General features: G+C 43.5%; 2 protein-coding genes across 11 annotated transcripts; one reads left to right on the top strand and one right to left on the bottom strand.

The window, feature by feature from the left end:
• Positions 1-4,667: 4,667 nt before the first annotated feature.
• Mrpl30 (mitochondrial ribosomal protein L30) lies at positions 4,668-13,125 on the bottom strand. 8 transcript variants are annotated; one of them, XM_028865719.2, is made up of 6 exons: positions 13,043-13,125; positions 10,475-10,573; positions 8,638-8,715; positions 7,374-7,454; positions 5,177-5,323; positions 4,668-4,955 (listed from the first exon to the last, which is right to left on the bottom strand). In XM_028865719.2, the coding sequence occupies exons 3-6, from the start codon at positions 8,686-8,688 to the stop codon at positions 4,752-4,754; spliced, it is 483 nt and encodes a 160-aa protein (XP_028721552.1). In that variant the 5' UTR covers positions 8,689-8,715; positions 10,475-10,573; positions 13,043-13,125; the 3' UTR covers positions 4,668-4,751. The 8 variants fall into 8 exon arrangements, with proteins under 8 accessions (XP_028721552.1, XP_028721553.1, XP_028721550.1 ...); XM_028865720.2 differs by having other exon boundaries at positions 10,493-10,573; XM_028865717.2 differs by lacking the exon at positions 13,043-13,125 and adding an exon at positions 12,934-13,041 and having other exon boundaries at positions 10,493-10,573.
• An 88-nt stretch (positions 13,126-13,213) lies between these two features.
• Positions 13,214-25,976, top strand: Mitd1 (microtubule interacting and trafficking domain containing 1). 3 transcript variants are annotated; one of them, XM_028865714.2, is made up of 7 exons: positions 13,214-13,464; positions 17,415-17,516; positions 20,021-20,157; positions 20,749-20,799; positions 21,731-21,846; positions 25,174-25,234; positions 25,534-25,976. In XM_028865714.2, exons 1-7 carry the CDS (start codon positions 13,314-13,316, stop codon positions 25,627-25,629), a joined length of 714 nt encoding a protein of 237 aa, XP_028721547.1. In that variant the 5' UTR covers positions 13,214-13,313; the 3' UTR covers positions 25,630-25,976. The 3 variants fall into 3 exon arrangements, with proteins under 3 accessions (XP_028721547.1, XP_028721546.1, XP_028721548.1); XM_028865713.2 differs by having other exon boundaries at positions 20,749-20,832; positions 25,534-25,975; XM_028865715.2 differs by lacking the exon at positions 20,749-20,799 and having other exon boundaries at positions 25,534-25,975.
• The last annotated feature ends 817 nt before the right edge of the window (positions 25,977-26,793 follow it).

Genomic DNA, 26,793 nt, shown 5'->3' with positions numbered 1-26,793 from the left:
AGGTGACTTTCCATCAGTTCTACAACCACACAGAAGTAAATTCTGCCAATAAGCTCAGAGACTGGAAGCAGGTCCCTGCTCAGTCTGCACTGAGAACCTGACGTTAGCAGGAACTAATATTTAGAATAGCTCTGTGAGACTCTAAGGCAGTGGTTCTCAACCTGTGGGTCACAATCCCTTTGAGAGGTAAAAGATCCTTTCACAGGGGTTGCCTAAGACCACCGGAAAACACAAATATTTACTAAGATTTGTAACAGTAGCAAAATTACAGTTATAAGGTAGCCATGAAAGTAATTCTCTGGTGGGGGTCACACACCACGAGGAACTGTACTGACGGACTGTGGCCTTAGGAGGGCTGAGGACCACTGCTCTAAGCGGTCCACCCAGCTACGCTCTCACCACACTTCTGACTCATGGGAACCACGAGGTCGCAAGTGTTTTGAGCGGATTTGCTTAGGAAACAACAGAGAGCGACTACAGCAGCCTATGCTCTGGACTGTTTCTTTAAACATTTTCATCTCTAAATATTCAACTTAACAACCCTTCTAGTTGTGGGCTGTTGAATTTAAGGTTATTTTTCCAACTGTAACTCTTTAGACAAAACAAACAAAAACAGAAATCCAAAAACAGCAACATAGTTTCTCCTGATCTCCATATTAACATTTAATACCAGAGGGACGACACAGATATTTTCAAGCCCACTATAGGCAGGGACATGTTTTGTTGCAGTATTCAGGCAGGTCTCTCTCCAACTAGACAGCATTTAAATAAGTCTTTGGACTCCTGTTTCCTCCAGGCTATACACATACTAGACATTCAATAATTGTAAAATTAAAATTGCAATTACCTTTGGGCTCATTAAGGAATAAAATCCGGTTTCATGCTTATTGTTAAAGTGACACTTTTGCCTTAATGCAGTACTTAACATTAAGACCTGTGACAGGACACTGTAACAAATGTGTATGTAAATATTGATGTGACCTCAGTCGAACCCTAAATCAGGAATCCATGGAAGTCTGGGGTCCAGAATTTATTAATGGATGAAATGTAAATAACAGACTCACGAATACAGAATGAAGCGGAGTCACTGCCTCTTCGTCCACCAGAGGATGTGGAAAGCTCCGGACCAGGTCACTGAGCCGTGGTGTGGCATCAGGAAACCTTCCATATGCAAGAGAGCACCCGAACTTCCTCCTCAGTTCTTTTTTTTGTTTGTTTGTTTTTTGAGACAGGGTGTCTCTGTGTAGTTTTGATGCCTTTCCTGGAACTCACTCTGTAGACTAGGCTGGCCTTGAACTCACAGAGATTCGCCTGGCTCTACCTCCTGAGTGTTGGGATTAAAGGCATGCGCCACCGCTACCTGACTCGCTCCTCAGTTCTTATCCAGTCATGTACCCAGAGAAGACCACACCCATAGGACTAGTTACACCAACACCAATTGGCTAAGAGAATTGAATTCCTACAACATTTTCCCTTTTTTGTCTAATTAAGAAGGTTCTAATCCTAATATAAAACTATATATAATAAGAACGATTATCAAGTATTCTCCAGAGGAAAGAAAAGGTAACAACATAAACAAAAGGGAACTACAACCAACAAGAACAACATCAAGCAAGAAACACATTCTAGATGTCCAGACCATAGGTAACTGGCAAATTACAGAGACTACTCAAATAGTTGTCCTATCCTGAAGAGTCCAGGTCCTGCGCCTAATATGCCCTTAGGTAAGATTCCAGAGGATTGTGACTGTAACCATCTAGTCTTCAACCCCATCAAAGACCTGAGAAGGAAAATAACATTACCTGAGTGAACAGGAAGTGCAAGCAAGCAACTTCCGAAAAATGCAAGAAATGACAGAAACAGCTGGCTGCCTGGACAGTCACCCAATGTTTCTCTGCAACATTGGGACATCCAATTTTGGCTATGGGCCTAGAATATCTGACAGACCAGGGACAAAGAAAAATATAGGGCCACTAGAGTGCAAGTTTTCCACTAACGAGTTCCCAAAGGCTTCTCACTACTGAATCTTCCCTAGAGTTCTTATAACGTCCTACTTTTCCAGGTATCTGAAAAAGAAAAATGAGAGGATTCTCCTGGGCTGGAGAGACAGCTCAGCAATTAAGGGTTCATGCTGCTCTCCCAGAGGCCACATGCTTGGTTCTCAGTGCCCACAACAGGTGGCTCACAATGGCCTGTAACTCCAGACCCAGGGCATCTGACACCCTCTTCTGGTCTTTTCATACACCTGCACTCCTGTACATACCCACGCACACTGCTAAAAATAAATGTTTCCTAAAAATAGGATCTTTGCATATGTAGGAATTTAAGATGAGGGCATAGTGGGTTACAGTAGACATAAGAGGTCATGTGGATAATAATAAATACAAATAAACACACGTACACATAAACTTAAAAAAAATTCTTAAAAAATCTGATATTTCTTCCTATTCATTATGTGTATCTACTGATGCATATGCATACGTATGTACATGAAGGCCAGCGGACCTTATTTGCCATTCCTCAGGCATCATCCTTTATTTATTTTTGAGTGAGGGTCTCTCACTGGCCTGGGACTTGGCAAGTAGGCTAGGCCATGGATTGTCCTTCCTCGGTGCTGGGATTACTGAGGGAGTGCCGGTATGATTAGCTCTTTTTAAACATGGTTTCTCAGGAGCAAACCTAGGTCCCAGGGCAAGACTGTACTGATCTGTTTCTTTTACCCCACTTCTCTCTTTAAATGGTAACCTGAACTAGTGACAGAGGACTCCTGGAAGTTCAAACACCACCCTATTGAATGCTTAAAACAGAATGGCCTGCTGAATACCTGCTAAAGCACCGTTATTTCATATACACCCTCGCTCCAGCAGGAAAAATTTATACGGAAGTGAATGTTTTATCTTGGCAGAGTGCAGTAATCCAGTTCCGGCTAAATCAGACCTGTAATTCCAAAACAAATACTTCCGTAATGTAGAGAGGAGATAAACCCATGTTCATGTCCCAGGCACGGAGGCAGAGTGGTGCTCTATCCACAATCTGCGTCTCATGCCTCAGGTGGTGTCTTTGCTCTCTTGGCAGCTTTGGGATTCTCCGACAGTAGCGTTCACTCAAAGAACCTGCTCCGGTTTAAGTACGGTTTGCTTCCCCCAAATGTTTGTGTGCTAAAACATTGATCTTCCATGCAGCGGGATGTTTCTGAGGTGGCCTTAGTGGGAGGTGACAGGATCTTGGAGCCATCACATGCAGAAGTATTAGTGCCCATCTCAGTGAGCAGGCTGTCAGAAAGTGTCTCCCCCCTTCACTCTCTTGCTCCCTCTTTTGTTCACTCATTTTTAGTTAAAATATGACATCAATTCCCTCTTCCCCTCTCCAATCCCTCCCAAGTCTCGCCCCTCAAACTGATAGCCGTATTATTATTACATGTATAATTATACTCAGGGAAATAGAGGCATAAATGTTTACATATAACCTGCCGAGTCTATTCGGTATTGCTTGTGAGCCTATGTTTTTAGGGCTGACAACTTTGTATTGGATAGCCAATCAGAGGACAGATTTTGGGAGAGAACTACTCTCCATCTCAGCAGTCACTAACTGCTGTAGATGTCTAGGGGTGCAGCACCTGCAAACCCATGAGATTTCCCCCTTCCATGTTAGTCTGTCTATTGGTGTTGTTATTGTCCAGGAATTGTTTAGCTAGCCATACACTGTTGAGGTACTATGGGTGTAGCTTTCCTGTCATTTCTAAGAGATAAAATCTCACAGCAAACTTCTGCTTTTCGGGCTTTTACAATCTTTCTGCCTCCACTTCTAAGATGTTCCCTGAGCCTATGTGCAGGAGTTGTGCTGTGGATGGATGTATTGACTGGGGCTGAACTCCCAGTCAGTGATCTCCTCACTGGAGGGAAATCATGCCCAGTACTAGAGATCCTACCAACCACCTACAGCTGGTGAGGTCATGGGTCTTAGAGAGACCACTATAATTTCTACCTGCAGTCTAGAAGGTATCCCTGCCTGTAGCTAAGTGTAGCTCTCACTCAGAATCAAAGAAACTTCTCTTTGCAGCAAATGGAAACCATTACAGAAAATTATGTCTGGTCTCTTGAGTTTTGTCTGTTTTGAGACAGGGTTCCACTACCTAGTCTCAGCTGGCCTGGAACTCAAGATGTAGACCAGGCCGCCTTGAAACCCTAAGAGATGCATATGCCTCTTCCTTCTGAGTGCTAGGATTAAGGGTGTGTGCATCACACCTGGCTTTTGCTTCCTATCTTGCTTGCGATCTCTTCTACCACTGACATAAAAACTGTATAATGTCACCTCTCATGCTTTGATCCTGCAGGAGGTCCTCATGAGATATGCTGCCCTAGCTCGAACTTTTCAGTACTGAGAACAAAAATAAACTCCCTTGCCCGATAAGCTTTGGGTGCTTCCTTGCAGAAACATAGGACTGCCTACATCATAGCCACTCACAATGTTTGTAGAATTCAATGAGAAAGCAATTAAAGAATAAAGCAGTTTCTACAAAGAGATAACACATTGTTAAAGGGTTAGGGGCCTAAAGTTAGATGTTCAGACAATGCCATTCTTGCCTACAATGGAGTAAAATTCTTAAGGGACAAAGGGAGAGAATTTAACCAAGTCTATACCTCGAGAAAGAATCACAGCAGCTTTCGTCAGTGGAAATGACTGGATTGAAATACACTTTAATGAGAACCATTTCCTCAGTAACTGTGATCTGTAATTTCAGCTGTGTGGCATCAGGACTTTGCTTCCTGCTCCACAGGCTTCAGATGCCACTGTACCACCAGCTCCCCAGTGCTCTTGAGGCATGTGCTAGACATGGTCTCTTCTGTGGGAAGTCCTTGTGGCAGCTTCAGGGGCTGGATGCGTATCAAGTGTTTAACCACTTTCAACTTTGCATTCACCGAGGGGATGTTCTTGTGAATTTGAGGGGTATGTGCCTATGAACAAGAGGAGCAATATCACAGATCAATTTAAAAGGCAGTGGTACCATTTCAGAAAAACATTAAATTGAAGGAACATCCTTTCTAAATTAATTTTTAAGTTGGTCATGCTAAGTAACACATTAAACTTAAGACATAACACATACATGTAGTGTGGGTTTCAAAGTCTGACACTGAAGCACATGGAGACTAACATGACTATCGGAATCATTGCATACCTTCTGAAGTCCAAGCATCTTGATCGTATCTTTTTCCCAGTATGGACGCCTTTTTGTACTTTTTATTCTTGTAACAACGTGCAGTTTATGAGGGTGCTGGGGGTCCCCACCGTATTTTTCATGATCTTCAGGTTTAGGCTGAAACACCTAGAAAGGGAAAATTATAAATGGTAACTCTTCCAACTTATAGCTTTTCTATATGGCCTATTCCTTCTCTTAAAAAAACGAACACACCAACCTACAAACAAAATTACATAATGATCCCATCCCTAATCTTTATGTAATCCTCAACCTCAGTCTGAGCAGTCCAAAGAAAAATACCAGTTGGGCAGTGGTGGCGCACACCTTTAATCCCAGCACTCGGGAGGCAGAGCCAGGCGGATCTCTGTGAGTTCGAGGCCAGGCTGGTCTACAGAGGGAGTTCCAGGACAGCCAGGGCCACACAGAGAGACCCTGTCTGGGGGTGAATGAGGAGCACCACAGCCTTCAGCTTTTAGAAGGGGGCTCTCGACCAGTGCAGTCGGTAGAAATGAGTCTCCCCAGAGCTGAAGACTCAGAATCAGAAACTGAGGGCTGAGCAGTAAATTCTGTCCTGTATATCTTATCACACCAAAAAAGTTAGGGGGTGGTGCCGCAGAGGAGGCTCAGCAGTTAGAGCAATCATTGCTTTTGCAGACAACCAGGGTTCAATCCCCAGCACCTACATGGTGCTCACAGCCGTCCGTAGCTCTGGTTCCCAGGACCTGCTGCTGTCTGCTGACCTCCACAGGCACCAGGCACTCACGTGGTACGCACACATACAGGCAGCCAGAGAACTTACACACATAAATACATTTTAAACTAAAAATAAAATTAATGTACAGCAGAGGGAAAAACATAAGGCTAAGGCTAAATGGTCTTTACTATGTAATTGTGCTCCCAAATATCTACCCAATACATCAAAAAACTAACAGCCATTCCAACTGCACACAAGTACCTATACAGCTTCATTATTGCCCCAAACCGGAAGCAAGCAGGATGTTCATCAGTAGGCAAGTACATAAGTAAATTATATAAATACTTAAAATTGACTGCTATCCAGCTATAAGAAGAAATAAATGATTAAGCCATGAAAGGGTTTGGAAAAAACTATGTACAGGCTGTATGATTCTAACTATGTGAGATTCAGGGAAAGGTAAAACTGGAAAGGGGGTAAAAGGGGCACAGGTTGCTAGGGTTTAGAAGTTATGGGTGGAAGTTAACAGGGGGCACACAAGTGACATTTAGGGCAATGCGTGGTTTCTGTGTGACACTGAAACAGTGAATACATGATATGATACATTTGTCAAAATCCATAGGATACACAGCATAGAGAGTGACCCCTAGTGCAAATGATGGCCTGTAGTTAATGTCTGCTTTGCTCCGTCCATTTTAACAATTGTTCTCTATCAACACAAAATGTTCCATATCAGGGGAAACTGTGTTGGAAAGAGGAAACATAGAGGAAGCCTCGTGATTTTCTGATCCTTTTCTTCTGTATAGTCAAACTGTCTTACAAAATAAAGTTTAATTAATCAGAGAGCAAGAAAGCAAGTAAAACCCAAACAAAATGAAAACAAAACAAAAAAGTCAATGGAGGGCTTAGTCAGTGTTATCTAAACTTAAAAAAAAAACAAAACCGCTCAGAGTCAAGCAGTAATGGTTCATGCAGGAAGTCACACGGTAATGGTCTCAATAGGAAGATTCATTGTTGTCTCTGGACAATGGTGATAAAAACCACACTATATAAAGGAAAACCATAAGCAGGAATACACAGACGACTAGGAAGTAGTAAGAGCCCATTCCTATGAAAGCCAGCGGGACCAGGAGCAGAAAGTCACCATCTACGTTACACGCACGTGCAACTTAACAGGAAACTAGCACTAGAGGGGCTGGGACCTGGCAGAGAGAGTCAGTGTGCTCGTTACCATGCCTAACAACTGAGACCCGAGTTCCACTCCCCAGTAGCCAGATGATGGTAGGAGAGAACTGACTCCACAGAATTGTCTTCTAGACCTCCAAACACAAAGTCAGGGCATGTGTACACACACACACACACACACACACACACACACACACACACACACACACACACACACAATGAATACATTTTTTAAAGGTGCAATTTTATAAAGTTAGGTACTTTTAAAAATACTCTTTAAAAAGAAACAGGTCTTACTTTATCTGGAATCCTTGATCTGGTAAATTTGTGACGAATCCAATCTGTACCAATGAGAGATTCCACATCTTTTTTCACAGTCTGAAACAGAAAATATTTGTTATTTAGAACTCTGTGTAGTGTGAAAATCCCTATCTATTAGTGTTTAGGTAACAAATGTGTACTCTAATGTGATCTATAGTAAATACAGTAAATAGCTGATTTAACTTGGCTCCCGCACTGGATGGATCCATCTCATTTAAGCACTAAGGGAGGGCAAGGTGTAAAGCACACACACATAGACTTCCTGTCCGAGAGCTGGTAACTTCCTTCTCTAAGGGGCCAGAGGCAAATATTTCCACCTCTGAGCTACCCAGTCTCTATCACCAAGACTTGCCTCTGCCAGTACAGTAACACTCAACACTGACTGCAGTAAGAGGTGCTATGCAAACCAATGGGAGGGCTGCTTCGAAATCATTTTTATAAGTGATGATCCTCAAATTTGCCCTGGAGGTCATGATTCACCAACTCTTTTTGTCTGTTTGTGTTCAGAAGACAGGGCTTCTCTGTGTAGCCCTGGCTGTCCTAGAACTCACTCTGTAGACCAGGCTAGCCTCGAACTGAGAGATACATCTGCCTCTGCCTCTCGAGTGCTGCGATTAAAGGTGTGCACCGCCACCGCCTGGCTACACTTCCTACCTTTGGGAGATTATCTTCTGCTTTTTCTATGTCTATCTGACTTTCTGTGATTGAAAATGTATTCTTGCCATAATTGAAGGGTTTCCCCTAAAACTTTTAACATTAAAAGAGGGGACTCAGCAGTAGCCTTTTTATTGGCTTGATCTATAGTAAAAGATGTCTTGTGGTTAAAAATATTTAGGGAAAAATAGCATATAAAACAGAAATAAATAAAGGCCAGTGTGTAGCTCAGCCAGAGCATTTGCCCAGTGTTCATAAGGCTCTGAGCTTGATCTCTGGTACCATGAGATAAATAAAACAAAACAAAACCAACTAATTGATAGCAAAAAGGAGCTTTAAAATAGACTAACTTGCTTGTGTTCTATAATCAAAAAGAGAGGGGGGAAAAACCCAAACTTTTAGGCTAAGGAGTTGGCTCAGTTGGCAGAGTGCTTGCCCAGCATGCACAAAGCTCTGGGTTCAATCCTCAGCACTGCATGAAATTGGGCACTTGGGAAGTGGAGGCAGGCAGAAATTCAAGGTTATCCTCAGTTACACAGTGAGTTTGAAGTCAGCCTGAGCTCTATGAGAAACACAGAAAACTTACCTGGAGTCTGCCTGGAGGCCTCTGAAATACTGAGCGCAAAATGCCAGCCATAAGTATAGTAATTCTTTTCTTTAGAAGCTGAGAAGTAGGAAACAGATTGCTGGTCAAATACATTAAAAATAGACAGATTTCCCCCTTCTGTAGGAGTAAAACATAGGTAGTCATTATACACTAAGCAATCCTAACTCCACCTAGTGAGTTTAGAGTCTATGTCAATTCCACAAAACTGGGAAATGGGAGTTTCTATCACTTGAAACTCTTCACAGCGAGTATAAAAAATACTTGGTCATTTTTCTTTGTCAAAGAAATCACAGAAAATACGAAACTAGACAGGACTGAAAAAATTCCACCTCTTCGAATCAGAACCAAGTACCCTCTTATTTTACATATGAGGAAAATAATTTCCAGAAAGCTATCATTTACCCAAGAGTATCTAGCCATTAAGAGACTATGTACAAATGGGCACTGGTGACACATGCCTATTATCCTATACTTGGGGAGCCCGGGGGCAGGAAGACTCTTGAGTTCCAGGCCATTCTGGATTACACAGCAAGATCTAGTTTCAAACAAGCAAAAAAGAAAAAAACAAAACAAAAAACAAACAACAAACAAACAAACAAATAAAAAACAAAAAGCACATGTGCTCCAACCCGACTCTCCTAGCTAGCAGCCCAGTGCATTTTCACTAGATCATTAACACTTTTCTATTACAAAAAAGATGAGCGTCTGGGGCTGAAAAGATGGCCCAGTTGCTAAGTACGTTTTGTGCAAGCTTGAGGACTTGAGTTCAAATAACCAGGACTATGGAAAAGCTAGGTATGATGGCCCATGTCGGTAGCCCCAGAGCTGGAGTACAGACATTCCTGGAGCATGCCGGCCAGCCAGCCTACCCAAATTGGAAAGCTCCAGGTTGTGAGACCCTGTCTTAAAAATAAGATGGAGAATGTCCAAGGCATACATCTCTGGCCTCCATATACATGCGCATACAAATGCATGTGCACCACTATGCATACACACAAAAATAGGCCACTTTTTGGCCTATTTATATTTTTAAAAATGATTCTTCTGCATTGCTTCTGTAACCTCAGAGAGTCCTACTTATTCAGACAGGCATGAAACAGGTGTAGCCTAATGCAAACTGGGAATAGACAGATGAGATTCATGAACTCTATGTATTCCTTGGGCAGATTACTTGTGTGTACCGTTTTTCCCTCTAAGGAAAACAGTACCTACCTTACAAATGATCTATTCTATATAACATCAGAAATATTAGCTCTAGACCCCAAATAGGGTAAGTGCTGTACTACTTCCCAACCAGATTCTCGCCCCCCAGTTTTGTAACCCTCTTCTGTGATGTGAACTAAGTAACAGCTGGAGGTCCAAGGTGTCACCCAAGAAGAGCTGGAGCTCAGAAAAACTGCTCAGCAGCTAACTTAATCAAATGTCGAACTATTTTCTCACATTTCTTCCAAGTTAAGTATCATCTGCAAATCCAATTCATTTAGTGCCACTTAACTTTTCAGTTAGGTTTCAAGAAACAACTGACAGTCTGCTGCACCCTCTAGCATCAGAAAGGCTACTCAAAAAACGCAAACCTGCGGTAATGTATTAAAGGGACAGACACAACTGAGAGAATTCCCAATGGCCCGAGTGATTTACACAAATACACGACAAAGTATCCGCTTATAACTGGAACAACAACAAAAAAAATGTGGGAAAGTCCACACTTATATACATAGGTAAATTAACTGGAGAAGAGAAAACTATTCACTTCAATGTGTGCTATGATGAGTAACTTGCTTCTTAGGGGTGCACTATAGAAAAGGAGAAAAATCACCTTTATAGAAAACACTACCTCCACCAGGTGATCAGGGACACGTGACACCAACAGTGATAGAAGCTGACAAAATTCCAGCCAGTACTACATAGTAGAAACCTATCACAAAATAAAACAAAAATGTCAATACACTTGACACAAGGACATGTAATGCGATGTCTTCCACCCCAAAGTCCATACATATCCCACTGAAGAGAAAAGCCACCCTAACTGAGGGTCACTGTGTGTGCTGGCTAGTTTTATGTCAACCTGAAATAAGCCCTGCTTATTTCTGTTCCTGTCCTGACTTCCTTCAATGGCGGACTATGAAAGCATAAGCCAAATAAGCCCTTTCCTCCTCAACTTGCATTTTTTGTTCATGGTGTTTCACCATGGCAATAGTGACCCTAACTTTCCACACTGTGGAAAACACTTCACTAGTGCATTCTCAAATACCTTACTTCTCAAAACTATCAAGGTCATCACAAACTAGAGACTGAGAAACTGGCCAAGAGGACCCTAAGAGTTACAATGTTTATTCATAGTGTACACCACATTGGCACATGGGTGGGATCCTGGAATATAAAAGGACACTGGGCAAAACTAAAAAAACCTGTCTGAATAGAGCAAATAACATTAATAATGTATCAATTTGATTCAGCAGTTGTAATGACTACCCTACACTAATAGTTGACATTAAAAAAGGAAACTGAGCACCGAAGGTATAGGAACCCTGCATTAACTTCAGCAAAAAAGCTGGGACTGGGAATGTTTCAGGGGTAGAACGTTTGCTGGGCATGCACGAGTTCCTGGGCTCAAGAGTTAGTCCTGCCTCCAGTGCCTCTCCACTTTACCAGGATGAAAATCCAATCTTTACCCTCACATAGCAAGCTACTACATATCACTACCAACCTCCATCCATCTTCCCCATCTTCTCCTTCATCTCCTACTACTTTCTTGCTTCGTCAGAATAGCTGGCTTTCTGCATGACCTGGAAGCAGCCAAGTGGAGAGCGCTTCCTCCCTCTGACTGCCTGGAATGACCCTGACATGTCTTTCTTTTTCAATTTTTGACTCAAACCTTACCTTAGCAACAAGGTCTACCTGGATCACATTGTTTCAGTTTCACCATTACCTTCTATTGAGTGAGGTCTACCTTCCCCAAACTGTTCACCATTTTCAGTCATACTACTGCTAACACTCTCAGTGCCCTATCTTACTTGAATACTGTGCTCTATTGTAATCTGCTAGTTTACCATTTAGCGGCTGTCTCCATTCGAAACACAGGGCAGGTTATTATTATTGGGCATGTAACTTGCAGACTTTAAAGCAATTTATACTGCCATCTACTGTACAACAGCTTTCCTACCCACCACTGCAAAAACCAGAGAAAATGGGGCTGGAGAGATGATGGCTCGGCAGTTAAGAGACTGGCTGCTCTTCCGGAGGATCCAAGTTTGATTCCCAGTGACCACATGTTTATAACTCTAGTTCCAGGGGCTCTGGCAATCTTCTGGTCTCCTTGAACATTGCATGCACATGGTGCACATATATGAAAGGCAAAACACCCACACACATAAAAAACAAACTGGAAAATACCATTTAGCACATGAGATATATAACTTATCTCTATTTTCTAATATGTGAATATATGTGTATATATAGAAAAATCTGAAGGTTGACAAAATCATTTTTCTTCTCCCTCACCCCCAACGTCTCATAGTTTTGTTCTTAGTTTTTGTTTTGTTGGGGTTTTTGTTTTGTTTTGCTTCTTACAATGACTTTGAATGTAAATTGTCTTTACTCCCAAACTACACCACCACCTCTTAAGCTGTTAGGGTTTTATTTATTTATTTCTAAAGAGAAAAGGTATATATCTATAATGAGGAGTTGACATTCCTGAAAATGTAAAACATAGAATTCCCCGTGCAATCAACTGAGATCTCTAAAATCAACAACTGTCTCTCTTCCCTGAATTTCCTGGGCCAAAAAGTAGTAGGCAGCTGTCATAACGGTCTCTCAGCCAAAAGAGAAGGAGCCAGGATAGCTGACGATCAGCAGCTTGCAAAATCACTGTCTTTAGGAAACAGCAACTCTAAAAACTGCATTCTAAAGTCGCAATAACTTAAAATTAAGTTTTGCCTTCTTTAAATGTTCTTTTTTTCACTGATGCTCAATGAGCGTCCTAGAGTTATAAACCAGAAGCACTGAAAAAGCTACAGACATTCCCATGGTAACACACCAGAGCCTGCTGGTACCGGGACTCCGCATTTCGTTTCAGAATAGTGATCTATGCTCCTTCATGACACCATCAGTCTATTACAAAGGCCACCACCTCCGTGGTCCCTCAGAATATCAGATGGCTCACACCTGGAGCTGCAAGAGAGAGGCTCTCAGAGAGCCGGGCGACGCAGCAACCCCCGGATAAAGTGACAATTCGGCCGCTTTCAGAGGTCCAAGAAACGGGTCCTGGGCACAGACCTATTTACGTCGCCGGGACCTCCAACTCGGAACGGCAAAAGGAAGTCAGCATCTGCAGAGAGCCCACGTGAAAACACGCAAGGCCTCTGGCTCCCGCAGTGCCACTCACCCGCGACCGCTCCGTCCAGTCTGAACGTCCCTGCGACCGGAAGGGGCGGAACGGAGGCAAGCGGACCCAGTGCGACACTCACACCACGCCGTTGCCATCACAGTGCGAACAGGTCTTTGGTTCCGCGAATGGTATTTTCGTTCCGGCCCAATGACTCCCATTCACAAAGCACCCTAGAAGACAGCGCAGGCGCAGTGGTGTCACGTGGGCGCTTCCTGGGGAAGAGACAAACCCTGGGAAGACCTGGCGGAGCTCCGGGGTTCTGGCTGTGATGGCTAAGTCCAGCCTGGGGCAGGACTCGGACAGCACCGCTGCGGTGGCGGTGCTAAAGCGGGCAGTGGAGCTGGATGCGGAGTCCCGGTACCAGCAGGCTCTGGTGTGTTACCAGGAGGGGATTGACATGCTCCTGCAGGTTATGAAAGGTGAGCTAGTTTCGGTTTCCGCTCTGTCTAGGACAGAGCGAAACTTAAGTAAAACGAAACTTCCTAACTACCAGGAAGCATTCCAATTCAGGAGATGTAGTCTGATGTTCTGAGGGACCACGGAGGTGGTGGCCTTTGTAATAGACTAATGTTGTCATGAAGGAGCATAGATCACTGTTCTGAAACGTAAGCGACAGAACCAAATATAAGACAAAAGCCTTGCTAGGACTTGTGTTTGAATGATTTTTTTTGTTGTCGTCAGTTTACGACAGGATTTTCCTCCTCTCTGTAACTGTCTCTGTCGCTCCTTCCCGCCCCCGGCCCCACTATGACCCAATGAGTTTCATTAGGGTGGAAGTTTGTTTATTCCTATATGTGCACCTTACCGGTGACAACACCACTGAATAAACTGTCTCTCCTTCCCATTAATAGTTTATAAATACACACACACACACACACACACACACACACACACACACACACACACACACACAGATGGGGGTCTTGAACCTGTCCCCCTTTCATGACAGTGTTAAGAGGCCCAATTTTGTGATCCAGTGCAGGGAATTACAGCTGCTGTGAGTTAGAGTGCCACAGACATGTCATGCTGGAGAATCTTGAGTCCACCCCACTCCTTCCTTTCCTCTGGCCCTTATTCCTTCTGCTCTTTCTTCCCAGGTGTTCCCGGAGCCTGGGGGTGAGGGTAATAGATGCCTCATTTATGACTGGCATTCAACCGCCATTTATTCTGTGTGCTTTGACCAGTCTCTGCAGTCATTCCGAGTACTGGTGGAAGAGGCTTCTCTGACCATGCTGACAACAGCACTGTTCTGTGGCTATAAACATAATCATGTAGAAGACGGTTTGACAGATTCACCATGCCTATTTAATAAAACAATAGCAGTAGCTCACCCCCCCCAACCCCTACCCAAGACCTATGACCCTCCCCAGTCTTGTACTGTTAATCAGATGTGAATTCTCTCCTGTCAAGCAGGCATCAGATCCAATCCGAAAGCAGTTTGGTACCCCATAACATATGCCGTAGATGCCATAACATATGACCCCATGCCACTGCTGCACCGGCGGGCTCATCTTGCCCAGCTGGGTGGTTTTAACACAGTGCATGGCTGAGTAAGACAAATTCTCCCAGCAGCCTGTGCAGCTCTTCCACCACTATAACTACCCAACGAGGAGGAAGCTTGGAACCCTGTGCAGCCCCTCCACCACTATAACTACCCAACGAGGAGGAAGCTTCGAACCCTGTTCCAGTTTGATGTCTCTGTGTCCTGTGACCAAGGCATGTGGTGTGTTCAGAAATGGAGTCTTACGAGCTAGTTTTTGGTGGGCTTCCAAAAGCAGTGGCAATTCCTGTATTGTTTTGGGGGTCTCACAGGCCTCCTTGGCCAACACCAACACCTAGGGAGGTTGCCCATCCCAGCACTGGGGTTTACTTTTGGAACTAATGTTTCTAGAAGCAGCTTTATCTTTCCACAGAGAATACCTCCGCTTAAACTTTTAAAACCTTTTTATTTATTTTTGATTACCTTACTGTCCTAGTTAGGATTACTATTGCTATGATGAAACATCATAACCAAAAACAAGTTGGGGAGGAAAGGGTTTATTTGGCTTACACTTTTATGTTATTGTAGTCTATCATTGAAGGAAGTCAGGATAGGAGCTCAAGGAAAGCAGGAACATGAAGGCAGGAGCTGATGCAGAGGCCATGGAGGGGTGCTGCTTACTGGCTTGCTCTCATGGCTTGCTCTGCCTGCTTTCTTAGAGAACCCAGGACCACCAGCCCAGGCATGGCACCACCCACAATGGGCTGGGCCCTTCCCCACCAATCACTAATAAAGAAAATGCCCTACAGGCCTGCCTACAGCCAAAACTTATGAGGCATTTTCTCCCCACCCCCAGTCCCCAGACGGGGTTTCTCTGCGTAACCCTGGCTGTCCTGGAACTCCCTCTGTAGACCAGGGTGACTTCAAACTCAGAGATTCATCTACCTCTGCTTCCCAAGTGCTGCGATTAAAGGCATGTGCCATCATGCCCAGCAAAGCATTTTCTTATTAATTGAGGTTCCTTCCTCTCAAATGGCTTTAGCTTGTGTCAAGTTGACATAAACTTATCCAGCACACTTATCAAATATCAGCATTGTTAGTTTGGGTTAACCCTCTCCTCCAAGTGTGTGGTGGTTCTCTCTCTCTCTCTCTCTCTCTCTCTCTCTCTCTCTCTCTCTCTCTCTCTCTAAGTGTGGTGGCTAGTTTTGTGTCAACTTGACACAAGCTAGATTTATCTGAAAGAAGGGAACCTCTATTGAAAAAATCCTCTTAGTGGTTGATGAGGGAGGACCTAGCCCACTGTGGGTGATCACATCCCTAGGCTGGTGATCCTGGGTTCTATAGGAAAGCCAGCTGAGCAAGCCATGAAGAGAAAGCCACTAAGCAGCATTCCTCCATGGCTTCTGCATCAGCTCTTGCCTCCAGGTTCCTTCCCTGTGTGAGTTCCTGTCCTGATTTCCTTCGATGATAAACAGTGCCATAGAAGTGTAAGCCCAGCCTGTGTGTGATCCCTGCACAGGCAGGCAGATCTCTGAGTTCAAGGCCAGGCTGGTCTACAGAATGATTTCCAGGACAGCCAGGACTAGAAAGAGCAACCCTGTCTTGAACCCCCCCCCCCCCACACACACACAGTAGAAGCCAGATAAATAAACCCTTTCCTCTTTTAGGTCATGGTGTCTTGTCGAAGCAGTAGAAACCCTAAGACAAGTTGGTACCAGGATAGTGGACATTGCTGTGACAGACCTGACCATGTTGTCTTGGGGAGGGTTGTGGAAGGACTTTGGAACTTTATACAAGAAAAGCAATTGAGTGTTCAATGCTTGGTGAGCTATTAAGTAGTGCTTGGAAGCATGCTGCTGTCTTAACATGCCAGGGACATCTCAGTGGCAGGAGGCATGGAAGATAGAATTCATTGTCACCCTTCAAGCCCAGAAGCCAGGGCGGGGAAGGGCTTGTCTTGTTTTTTTATTTTTTTTTTATTTTTTTTATGTTTATGAGCATGTGTGTGTGTGTGTGTGTGTGTGTGTGTGTGTGTGTGTGTGTGTGTGTGTACCTGCTCTGAAATGCCACAAAGTACATCTGGAGGCGAGAGAACAACTTGGCAGTCATTTCTCACCACCATTTGGGTCTCAGGGATGGAATTCAGAATTTCAGACTTAGTGGCAAGTACCTTTACCTGCTGAAACATCTTGCTGGTACTCCCCTTGCTCTTCTATAACAACTGTTTGTGGTAAATAATTGGCATCGTAAGATGTATCGAGAATGCTAATCGGTCTTGATAATAAAAACCCGGAGCCAAATATTGGGGTAAATGCTGAAAGATCAGAGAGACAAAGGAGCAAGACACAGCCACCTCTTACTTGGCCAACTTCTCAGCCTGAAAGGCATCCCCTCTCCAACTTCTGTCTCCACCCCACCTTATCATTTCCTCTCTCCACCCAGCCATATCACTTCCTGTTTTCTCCTCACAAGTGCTGGGATTAAAGGTGTGTGCTACCACTACCTGGCCTTTATGGTTAGCTAGTGGCCAGCTCTGCCCTCTGATCTCCAGGCAAGCTTTATTTGTTAGCACACAAGCAAAGTAGCACCATAATAGGAGAACTGCATTAATCCCTTGCAAGGGCAGTACCTCAGTGACCTCCTACTAGGCTCTGCTAATTGGAGGCTCCACTGCTTTGTAACATTGTTACACAGGACTAAGCTTCCCATTCATGAACCTTTGAGGGAGGAAGTACACTTAAATCATATCCAAGAGGAGAGACACGATGTTTATTTGTTCAGAAGAACTGCAGAAGGACACTGTAGCACGCTTAATTTCAGCACATTGTGAAATGGTAGGGAGTTGGTGGGAAACTGGACAGAATCCCTGTTCTTTTTTTCAATTTGTAGGCACCAAAGATTCCAGTAAGAAGAGTGTTCTCAGAACGAGAATCTCCAACTACATGGATAGAGCAGAAAACATAAAGAAATACTTGGACCAAGAAAAAGAAGGTAAAAGTCTATTTTTGAGAACATGTCTGGGGTTGGGCTTCAGAGGCAGAGGGCAACTTGAGGCCCTGGGTTCAAAGCTCCTGCTTGTTGGAGCATGGTGTGGTCTGGGCCACTTGTGCCTGGGAGCCTAACAGATTTGTTCTGTTTCCTTTCCCCTTATGCAGAAGTTTTTCTTAACAGTGTCTGGTTGTCAATTTGGGACCTGGGGATTCAGACATCCTTTGACTACCTGACAAAAACTTGGCCATTTTTAGGCCATTTGCAGATCACTATGAAGCATATGGGTGGACCTCAATTTAAGAATATTGCAGAAGAATACTGAACATGGATCCTATGTTTGTATTTTCTTTTATGAAAAGATGAAAATCATTAGAATAGCTAAAGAAAACTCCAGGGGCTTCTCAAATGGCTGTGAACCAAAGCATTTCACAAGTTATATATTCCTGATGATTAAGAGGTGAGGTAGGTACTCCTCTGGATCTGTTACAGTTCCCAGCTCATGAGCATCTGTGTGAGTGGGTGTGGCTACCTCACCTGGAGCACACTGGTGTTTTTATAGCCAGAGGTGCTGGTGCCCTCAAAAGCTCAGGCCCCCAGGTCTCAGCTCTTCTCCTTCTGTCCTTACCAAAAATCTCTCCCCACTTCTTCCTAGAGTTCTGTACTAATTATACCCAGGTTGTGATGGTTGGGTGAACAGTTAAATTAGCCTGTGTGACTAGTTTGGCTTAAAAACTGATGCATGGTTTGTAGTGTTATCTCTATGGAAGTGTTTGTTTTTGTTTTTATTTTGTTGTTTTTGGTGGTGCTGGGCATTAAACTCAGTGTCTTATGCTTACTAGGTGAGTGTTCTACTGCTAACTTTAACTGTAATCCAGATTTTTTTTTGAATACTCAAAAATCCTTCACATTTTTTGTTTCTGTTTTTTTCATTTATTTGTTTTTTGTTTGGGTTTTTTAATTGCTGTTTTTTGTTCGTTCGTTTTTGTTTTTCTTCCCATGGGGGTCTTCCTATGTGGCCCTGGCTCTCCTGCAACTCTCTATGTAGACCAGAGACTCTTGGAGATCCACCTTCAACTGTCTCCAGATTGCAGGAGAGGCTTCACATTTTGAATTTAGCTTTCTGACTTTGCACTTATGTTTTTGCTCATTCCGGGATTCTGGAAGGCACACTGAGCACCGGTGGAACCTGCTACGTGTTTGTTTGTTTGTTTGTTTCTTTTTTACTTTTTGTTGTTGTTTTTTTCCTTTTACACAGTCTCATAAAAACTTTAGTTGTCATAGCATGAACCACAGAAAGTCTGCTTAAAAACATGTTGTAGCATGCTTAGCACGTGCAAAGCCCTGCATTCAATCCACAGCACCAAAAAGCAAGCAGATAAACAGGTGAACTAACAAAAGCCTTAAAACCAGAAGAAAAAAAAAATACAGCGAGGCTGTGGCGGTGCACACTGGTAGTCCCAGCACTTGGGAGGTAGAGGCAAAAGGAAAAGGCATTCAGGGTTACCCTCAGCTACATAAGGGTTCTGTGGCCAGCCTGGGCTACATGTTTGAAAACAAAGCCTTACAGAAACACTCCTAAAGTACTATGGGTGGCTTCTAAACTCCGTTGCACTATTACGTATTTAATGCTCACTTTAGCCATGCAGTTGCAAGACAGGAAATGGCAAGTCAACTGAGTCCATCTCGTGTTCTGCTCACTGTGACAGGGTCTTGGCGACCCCTGTGTGCAGTCAGTCCTCTCTGGTATATATTTCCCGGCCTGTTGGAGACAGCGAAGAAACCATTCTCCAGTAACCTTGTGGGCTGGCGCAGCAGAGCGCTGGCTGCTCTTGCAGAGGAACCCCAGGTTCAGTCCCCAGCACCCACATGGCAGCTCACAACCACCCTTAACTTCTGGGGAATCTAAGGCCCTGTTCTGACCTCTGAGGACTCTGCACGTATGTGGTGCAAATGCATACAGGCAGGAAAGACATTCATATACGTAAAATAAAACATTTTTTTTTTAATTTTAAAAAAGGAAACATCTGGATGGTCCCCTTTGCCTATCCTCCATGAAGGCAGGGATCTCTTTTGGAATAGTATTCTGTCTTTCCCTGTGTGTAAGAAACATTTTGCAGGTGCATGACATAGAGAAGGCATGTGATAGCTACCGAGTAAATGAGTTGAAAAGATTGTAACGTGTCCGGATTAATCACTGGGTGCAACAAATCAGCTGTGTAAAAAGAAAGTGTTCACAGGCACTCGTGAGGTGGTTCAATGGGTAAAACCACTTGCCAACAAACCTAAGGACCTGAGTTCAATCCCCAGAGATGGACCCACATAGTAGAAGGAGAGAACCAACTCCCACACGTTGTGTTCTGACCTCTACACATTCTTCATGGCACGCTTACACCCACTTGCATGCCTGCCCGCCTGCCCGCCCACACGCACACAAAGGAATAAAGATGTGATTTTTTTTAAAAAAAGTGGTCACTGGTCACATTGCTGTAGTTTGTGTTTTGTAGATGGAAAATATCACAAGCAAATTAAAATAGAAGAGAATGCAATTGGTTTCAGTTACGAGTCGCTTTTTAAAGAATACCTTCATGAGACAGTTACGGAGGTCTGGATCGAAGACCCTTACATTAGACAAACTCATCAGGTAAGTGGAATGTACTAAAGTATGATGAAATGTAACTTTAAATGTATAGTCAGCTGTCTGTGTTTATGGGTTCCCTATATATGGATTTGGTAGAGGATCAAAAATACTATTAAAAATTCCACTTGTATTGAACATACACAAACATGTCAGTATAATGGTAATGCATAGTGTTTATGTTGTGTTGGATAGCGTAAGTAGTCTAGAGATGATTTAAAGTTCTTGGGAGTGTATGTGTAGGTTCTGGGCTGATAGAGCATCATTTAAAATAATGGATGGGGGTGCTGGAGAGGTGGATCAGAGGTTAAGAGTTTAAGGTTGCTCTTCCAAATGTCCTGAGTTCAATTCCCAGCAACCACATGGTGGCTCACAACCATCTATTATGAGATCTGGTGCCCTCTTCTGGCCTGCAGGCATACATGTAGGCAGAACACTGTATACATAATAAATAAATAAATTAAAAAAAATAAAATAAAATAATGGGAGTATCTATGGACAGTATCTGGCTTGGGGAGTGTGTCCTAGAATCAATTCTTGCTGGACACGGAGGGAAAACTGTACAAGTTAGTGCTAATCCATCCTGATACCTTTCAGCTGTATAACTTCCTTCGGTTTTGTGAGATGCTGATTAAGAAGCCATGTAAAGTAAGAACTATTCACCTTCTCACCTCTATGGATGTAGGTATCTGAAAAACCTCATTCTTTCTTGACTTAACTGTGTTCAGTTACAAGTTACCTGGTCCAGTACTTCAGCTAGATGTATTTCCTTGGGACTAATTCACCATGTAATACCAAGCAGAGTGTATCTTAAGAGAAAGGCTATTGACTTTAGAGTGTTGACCATGTATTCAGCCATTTGGTTGAGTTTGAATAGTTTGTCAGTTTGGTCTCGGGTGTCAGGGATCATGCAGTCTGCACCAGTGACAGTTCTGTCCCTCACCTGGACTTAGATTGTCACTTTGTCCCTTTTGATTTTGTCTTAAGTATGCGTGTATCCAAATAATTACAATTTCTAAGATTAGTCTAAGAAGTAGGCAGAATGACTGAATATCATTACTAAAATGCATTTAAGGATGCTGAGTGTGGTGCCCCATGCCTGTGCTCCTAGCAACAGGGAGGCTGAGGCAGGGGGGAGTTGTGTGGTATTCACATGAGGAAAACAATTGTTTGTATAAAAACAATATGTAAAAAGAGCCAGGCGGTGGTGGTGCACGCCTTTAATCCCAGCACTCGGGAGGCAGAGGAAGGCGAATCTCTGTGAGTTCGAGACCAGCCTGGTCTACAGAGTGAGTTCCAGGAAAGGCGCAAAGCTACACAGAGAAACCCTATCTCGAAAAACCAAAAAAAAAAAAAAAAAAAAAAAAAAAAAAAAAAAAAAAAAAAAAAAAAAAACCAATATGTAAAAAGAAAATAAAGAAAATAATTACCCATTCTTTACTTGCTTCTTTGAGACGGTAATACTGAAATTAATGTAATCCTTTCAGTTTAATCTCTCTATGGTATTCACTGTGTAGCTCATGGATAATTTAAGTTATTAATAACTGAGGCAGTAAATTATGTTTTATGCCACCAATAGGGGCTTGGGAACGTGCAGCAAAGTAGTGGCCTGGAAGAAATAAAACAATCCCTCGGGAGTCATGGCGTGCTGTTGGAAGTAAACTATTCTTCATCTATACATGACCGAGAAATTAGGTTAGTGTGTAATATTTTATTTTTTAATAGCTCACACACACTTTAAAAATTCCAATGTAATATAATTATATACACATATTTAAATATTAAAACTTTAAATCAGTCTCAAACTTAATAACTTTGCACTTTGGACCTTGGCTTACCTCTGTAGAGTGAGTTTAGGTAATCCTAGTCAAATAATATGTATGGGTTCTGTGTCATATGGGAAGGAGTTCTTTTGTGTAGACCATAGCCAGTGTTATTATGGTAGGAGGTAATTTATTTCCTACTGAAATTACTGTTTACCTGCTGTGGCTTTGGTGGTATGTTCTGGTAGTGTGCTGTTAATCAGAAAATGTATATACAGCATCTTAGGAATCACACTCATATCCTTCCTTCCCTTTAGCACAGTGCTTTTCAGATGATACAGCAAAGAGACCCTTGTTTTTAATACAAAGTTAATCAGAAGCTAAAGATGCAAAATGGATGGCAGTGCTCCATTGTTGAAGCAGAGGTCAGGGGCTGGGCTGCCTTTGGGATCCCCATCCCCATCTCTGAATAGCGACGCTATGTTAGTCAGGGTTCTTTAGAGGAACAGAACTTAAAGAATAAACACACACACACACACACACACACACACATAAAGGGGATTTTTTAGAGTGGCTTACAGGCTGTGGTCCAGCTAGTCCAACAATGGCTGTCTACCAATGGAAGGGAAGGTCTGAGAACCCAGTAGTTGTTCAGTCCATGAGGCTGGAAGTCTCAGCTGGTCTCCAGTATACATCAGAATCCTGAAGAAGTAGGCTCTAACGTCAGTGAAGGAATGGACTTGCTAGTGAGAGAGAGAGAGCAAGCAGGCAAAGAGAGAGAGCAAGCTTCCTTCTCCGTGTCCTTTATATAGGCTGCTACCAAAAGGTGTGGTCCAGATTAAAGGTGGGTGGATCAGAGGGAGACACTGCCAGCTGCCGCCATGACAAGCCACATGTGAAGACGCCGGTAAGCCACCAGCCACGTGGCAAGCACATGGAGGTTCATTTTAATTGCACTGGTCTCTGAAGTCCCCCTGATCTGATGGAGGACTAGCCACTTGTCCAGAACTCCACCTACACTGCTGTCATCCTCGCCATCCTCAACATCATTTTCACCACCTCTGTGATTATCTGGAAGCCACTGCCCAGAGGACACATGGGAATAGCACCACTGCAGCAGCTGCTGCTTCCAGACCCAACCGAGTTGCTGAGAGCAGCAGACTGCCCCCTGCTGCGAAGGGTGTCAGCACAGACCCAGGATGCCCAGGACTCCTGAGACAATACTGGTTGGGCCAGCCACCACACTGGAGATGGCGACGCTCTGTGAACCTAGACAAGATGGTCAGCTGGGCTGGGAACTTCCAGATGTCCTCTTCAAGTTTCTCTTCAGCTAAGGAAATGCTTCCCAATCCTGCAGTCCTATTGAGGATTGTCATTGTCCCCCACGGCCATGTGTGCTAAATGCTCCTTCAGAGCATCATGTAGGGCCACTTCCTCCCCCCGTGACAGCAGGGGTCAAGTGCATGAGGAAGACAGTTTGTTTAGCTGGAACATGGGCCCCTTAACAGCTCTCTTATTTAAATCACACTGCAAATGCTGTGGGAAAGAATTTTACAGCTCGCCATGATTTTGCCATGAGGATTTGGTACAACAGAGATGTTCACAGGGGACAGTGTGTAGAGTCAAGACACCATGGTGACAGGCACTTGGGGAACTCGGCCATGAGACCACACAAGCTGAGCATCCAGCATTTGAAAATCCTAAATCAGAAAGACTATCAAATCCGAATGTTTCTCAGCATCGATTTGACACCACCACAGAGCTCCTGCCTCCAGGTTCCTGCCCTGTTTGAGTTCCTACCCTGACTTCCTTCAATGATGGACCTTGATATGGAAGTGTGAGCAAAATGAACCCTTTCCTGCCGAAGTTACTTTTGGTCATGGTGTTCATCACAGCACTAGAAACCCTACCTGTTTATCAAAAAGATACAGCAGTTAATTCAAGCTGTTCCACCTACTTGGCCACTTGGCTACCTCTGAGAACTTACAATGAAGATAAAAGCCAAAATCCCTCAGAACCATAAGTAAGCCTCTGATCATTTTGCTTGCTGCCTGCTCTCTGCAGATGCCCAGTGGTTTTTGTTGTTGTTGTTGCAAATATATAAAATGCCCCTACCAGAGTTAACCAGATCTAAGGTCTATACAACTTAAAACTTATTTACTTTTAGACAATCCTTCCATTTCTACTGAAGTCATGATCACCTTCTTGCCTCTCACCTGTGAAACATGTTTCACTTCATTAGTCAATTGTCATCTATTTCTGGCTTCACATTGCTGTGGGATGTTCTGTATGTTAAATGTGTTGCTTTGATTGGTTAATAAATAAAACACTGATTGGCCAGTAGCCAGGCAGGAAGTATAGGCGGGACAAGAAGAAAGGAGAATTCTGGGAAGTGGAAGGCTGAGGCAGAGAGATGCTGCCAGCCACTGCCATGAGAAGATGTTAAGATACTGGTAAGCCATGAGCCACGTGGCAACTTATAGGTTAATAGAAATGGGTTAATTTAAGATATAAGAACAGCTAGATAGAAGCCTGAGCCATTAGGCCAAACAGTTTAAATAAAAAAAAAAAAAAAAAAAAAAAAAAGTGGGTGGATCATGTGCCACTATTCCTGACTCCCACTTCAAATAGGTTTTTTGGTTTGGTTTGGTTTTGGTTTTGTTTGTTCGTTTGTTTGTTTGTTTTTCAAGACAGGGCTTCTCTGTGTAACTTTTTTGGAGCCTGTCCTGGATCTCACTCTGTAGACCAGGCTGGCCTCGAACTCACAGAGATTCACCTGCCTCTGCCTCCCGAGTACTGGTATTAAAGGCGTGCGCCACCACCACTCGGCTCAAATAGTTTAATTAACCAAAAAGAAATCCCTCAGAGGTGTGCACAGCCATTTGGGTTTGAGTTAATTTCCAATGTAGTCAAGTTGGAAACTGGAGTAGCCATCACAGGCACTTTTGAAACGTCACTACACTCTTCCTGGATGTCTTTTGCAAATCGCTTGTTAGCCGACAGGAAGAGCTTGAGCAAGCTGAATTCAAAAGTAGCTTTCTATTTAATGGTTAAGTTCTTTCTCAGCCAGTCAGGTTAGCTGATGATGTTTAATGCTATTTTTGTTTTCCTTATAGACTGAGCTTGGGACTAACCCCAGGTTTGATTCAGCTCATGCTTTTCTTTGTTTAGGGAGAAATCTTGATGATTCTTAACCAACCCTGGCTTTAAAAACTAACTCAAATGTCTTGAATGTAAAACTCTACACTAATTTCAATAGGTTCAACAATGGATGGATGTTTAAAATTGGAAGAGGACTTGATTATTTTAAGAAACCACAGGTAGGATATGATTTTATTTGTTTGTTTGTATTCTTTTCTTATATGTTACATCCTGACTGATTTCCCCTCCCTCCTCTCCTGCCAGTCCCTCCTCCCACACACCCCCTTCCTCCAGATCCACCCTTCCTCCTTTCCCTTCAAGGATGTCATTTTGTAATTAATGGTGAGCACTGTTTTCTTGTTCGTTTTGATGAACTCTGGGCTCTCAGCCTCCAGAGTGGCTGGCACCCTAGACGGAACATCACGCCTGGCTTTGTGTGTGAGTGTCATTTTTAACAGTATTCTTCTTCTCTTCATAGGGTCGTTTTTCCCTTGGATATTGTGATTTAGATCTGAGACCGTGTCATGAGACAACGGTGGACATTTTCCATAACAAGCACACAAAAAAAATCTGATGTGTAATAACCTAACTATACGTTTCTGCTTTGGGTGGTTTCAGCCCATTTTCTGTTGCTATAACTGAATACCACACACTGGATAATGTGTAAAGAATAGAGGTTTAGGCTTTGGCATCTGGGGAGGATCCTCTTTCTGCATCCCACATAGCAGAATGCAACAAGATGGAACAGGCTTGTAATAAAGCTTGTGAGGCAGAGCCAGCCACCTCAGAGGTCTCCTCCCCTCTCAACACTGCTATACTAGGGACCAAGATTCAACTTACGAACTGTGAGGGATATATTCAAACCATAGCAAGCAAATACTGGGCCTTGTTCCTTTTTCCTTTTTTTTTTTTAAACTTTGAATGTATTTTTATAATGTATGAATTTAACAATAAATGTTTACATTTCTACAAATTTCTGGATCTGTAAATATGCTGTTTCCTTTTAAGTCATGGAGTTAACTGAAAGATTTTACCAACTTCTGTTTGGTTGTTGGAGAGTAAAGTCAGCAAGTATTGCACAGATGTTATGACAACTGGATGTTAATCTTGCTCCTGGGAATTTAGAGTTCCAAAAGAAAACCACAGATTACAGTGCTATAAGAGACGGGTAGGAGCCGGGCGGTGGTGGCACACGCCTTTTATCCCAGCACTCGGGAGGCAGAGGCAGGCGGATCTCTGTGAGTTTGAGGTCAGCCTGGGCTACCAAGTGAGTTCCAGGAAAGGCGCAAAGCTACACAGAGAAACCCTGTCTCGAAAAAAAACAACAAACAAACAAACAAAAAAAAGACAGGTAGGCTGAGGGCTTAGTAAGGGGAAAAAAGTATGTGTGGCCGAAGATGTAGCTCAGAGGCCAGCACACCCCAGTGTGTGCCGCTCCTGGCTCCTATCTCTGGTACCACAAGGCCCGGAGGTGACAGTTAAGACGTCAGCCAGGCTTGATGGGCAGGGTTGTAACCCAGCACCTGGGAGGCAGAGGCTGGTGGATCCAGAATTCAAGGTCATCCTAGGCTCTAAGGAGAGCTTGAGGCCAACCTGGACTACATGATAACCTACCCCCAGAAACAAATGAGTGATCGCCTATGGGAGATGTTCTCTGGCTCTCAGATGTTCAGCATTACAGAGCTCCATAAAGTCAACGTTACCTGTTTAGGTGTCCTCATGTAACAGTCCTGGCAGG

The sequence above is a fragment of the Peromyscus leucopus genome, chromosome 16_21 (assembly GCF_004664715.2).
Source record: "Peromyscus leucopus breed LL Stock chromosome 16_21, UCI_PerLeu_2.1, whole genome shotgun sequence".
In the NCBI taxonomy this organism is placed as follows: domain Eukaryota; kingdom Metazoa; phylum Chordata; class Mammalia; order Rodentia; family Cricetidae; genus Peromyscus; species Peromyscus leucopus.
The sequence above is the reverse complement of the archived record's forward strand: the minus strand, read 5'-3'. Positions and strand labels throughout refer to the sequence as shown.

Bases quoted from the DNA above. Each gene is read 5' to 3' on its own strand.
- Mrpl30 (XM_028865719.2), bottom strand. From the start codon at position 8,688: ATGGCTGGCATTTTGCGCTCAGTATTTCAGAGGCCTCCAGGCAGACTC. The intron at 7,455-8,637 runs GTAAGTTTTCTG...TTTCTGTTTCAG, and splicing joins GGCCTCCAGGCAGACTCCAG to ACTGTGAAAAAAGATGTGGA. The intron at 5,324-7,373 runs GTAAGACCTGTT...TTCCCTTTCTAG, and splicing joins GATCAAGGATTCCAGATAAA to GTGTTTCAGCCTAAACCTGA.
- Mitd1 (XM_028865713.2), top strand. From the start codon at position 13,314: ATGGCTAAGTCCAGCCTGGGGCAGGACTCGGACAGCACCGCTGCGGTG. The intron at 13,465-17,414 runs GTGAGCTAGTTT...TTCAATTTGTAG, and splicing joins GCTCCTGCAGGTTATGAAAG to GCACCAAAGATTCCAGTAAG. The intron at 20,833-21,730 runs GTAGGTATCTGA...TGCCACCAATAG, and splicing joins ACCTTCTCACCTCTATGGAT to GGGCTTGGGAACGTGCAGCA.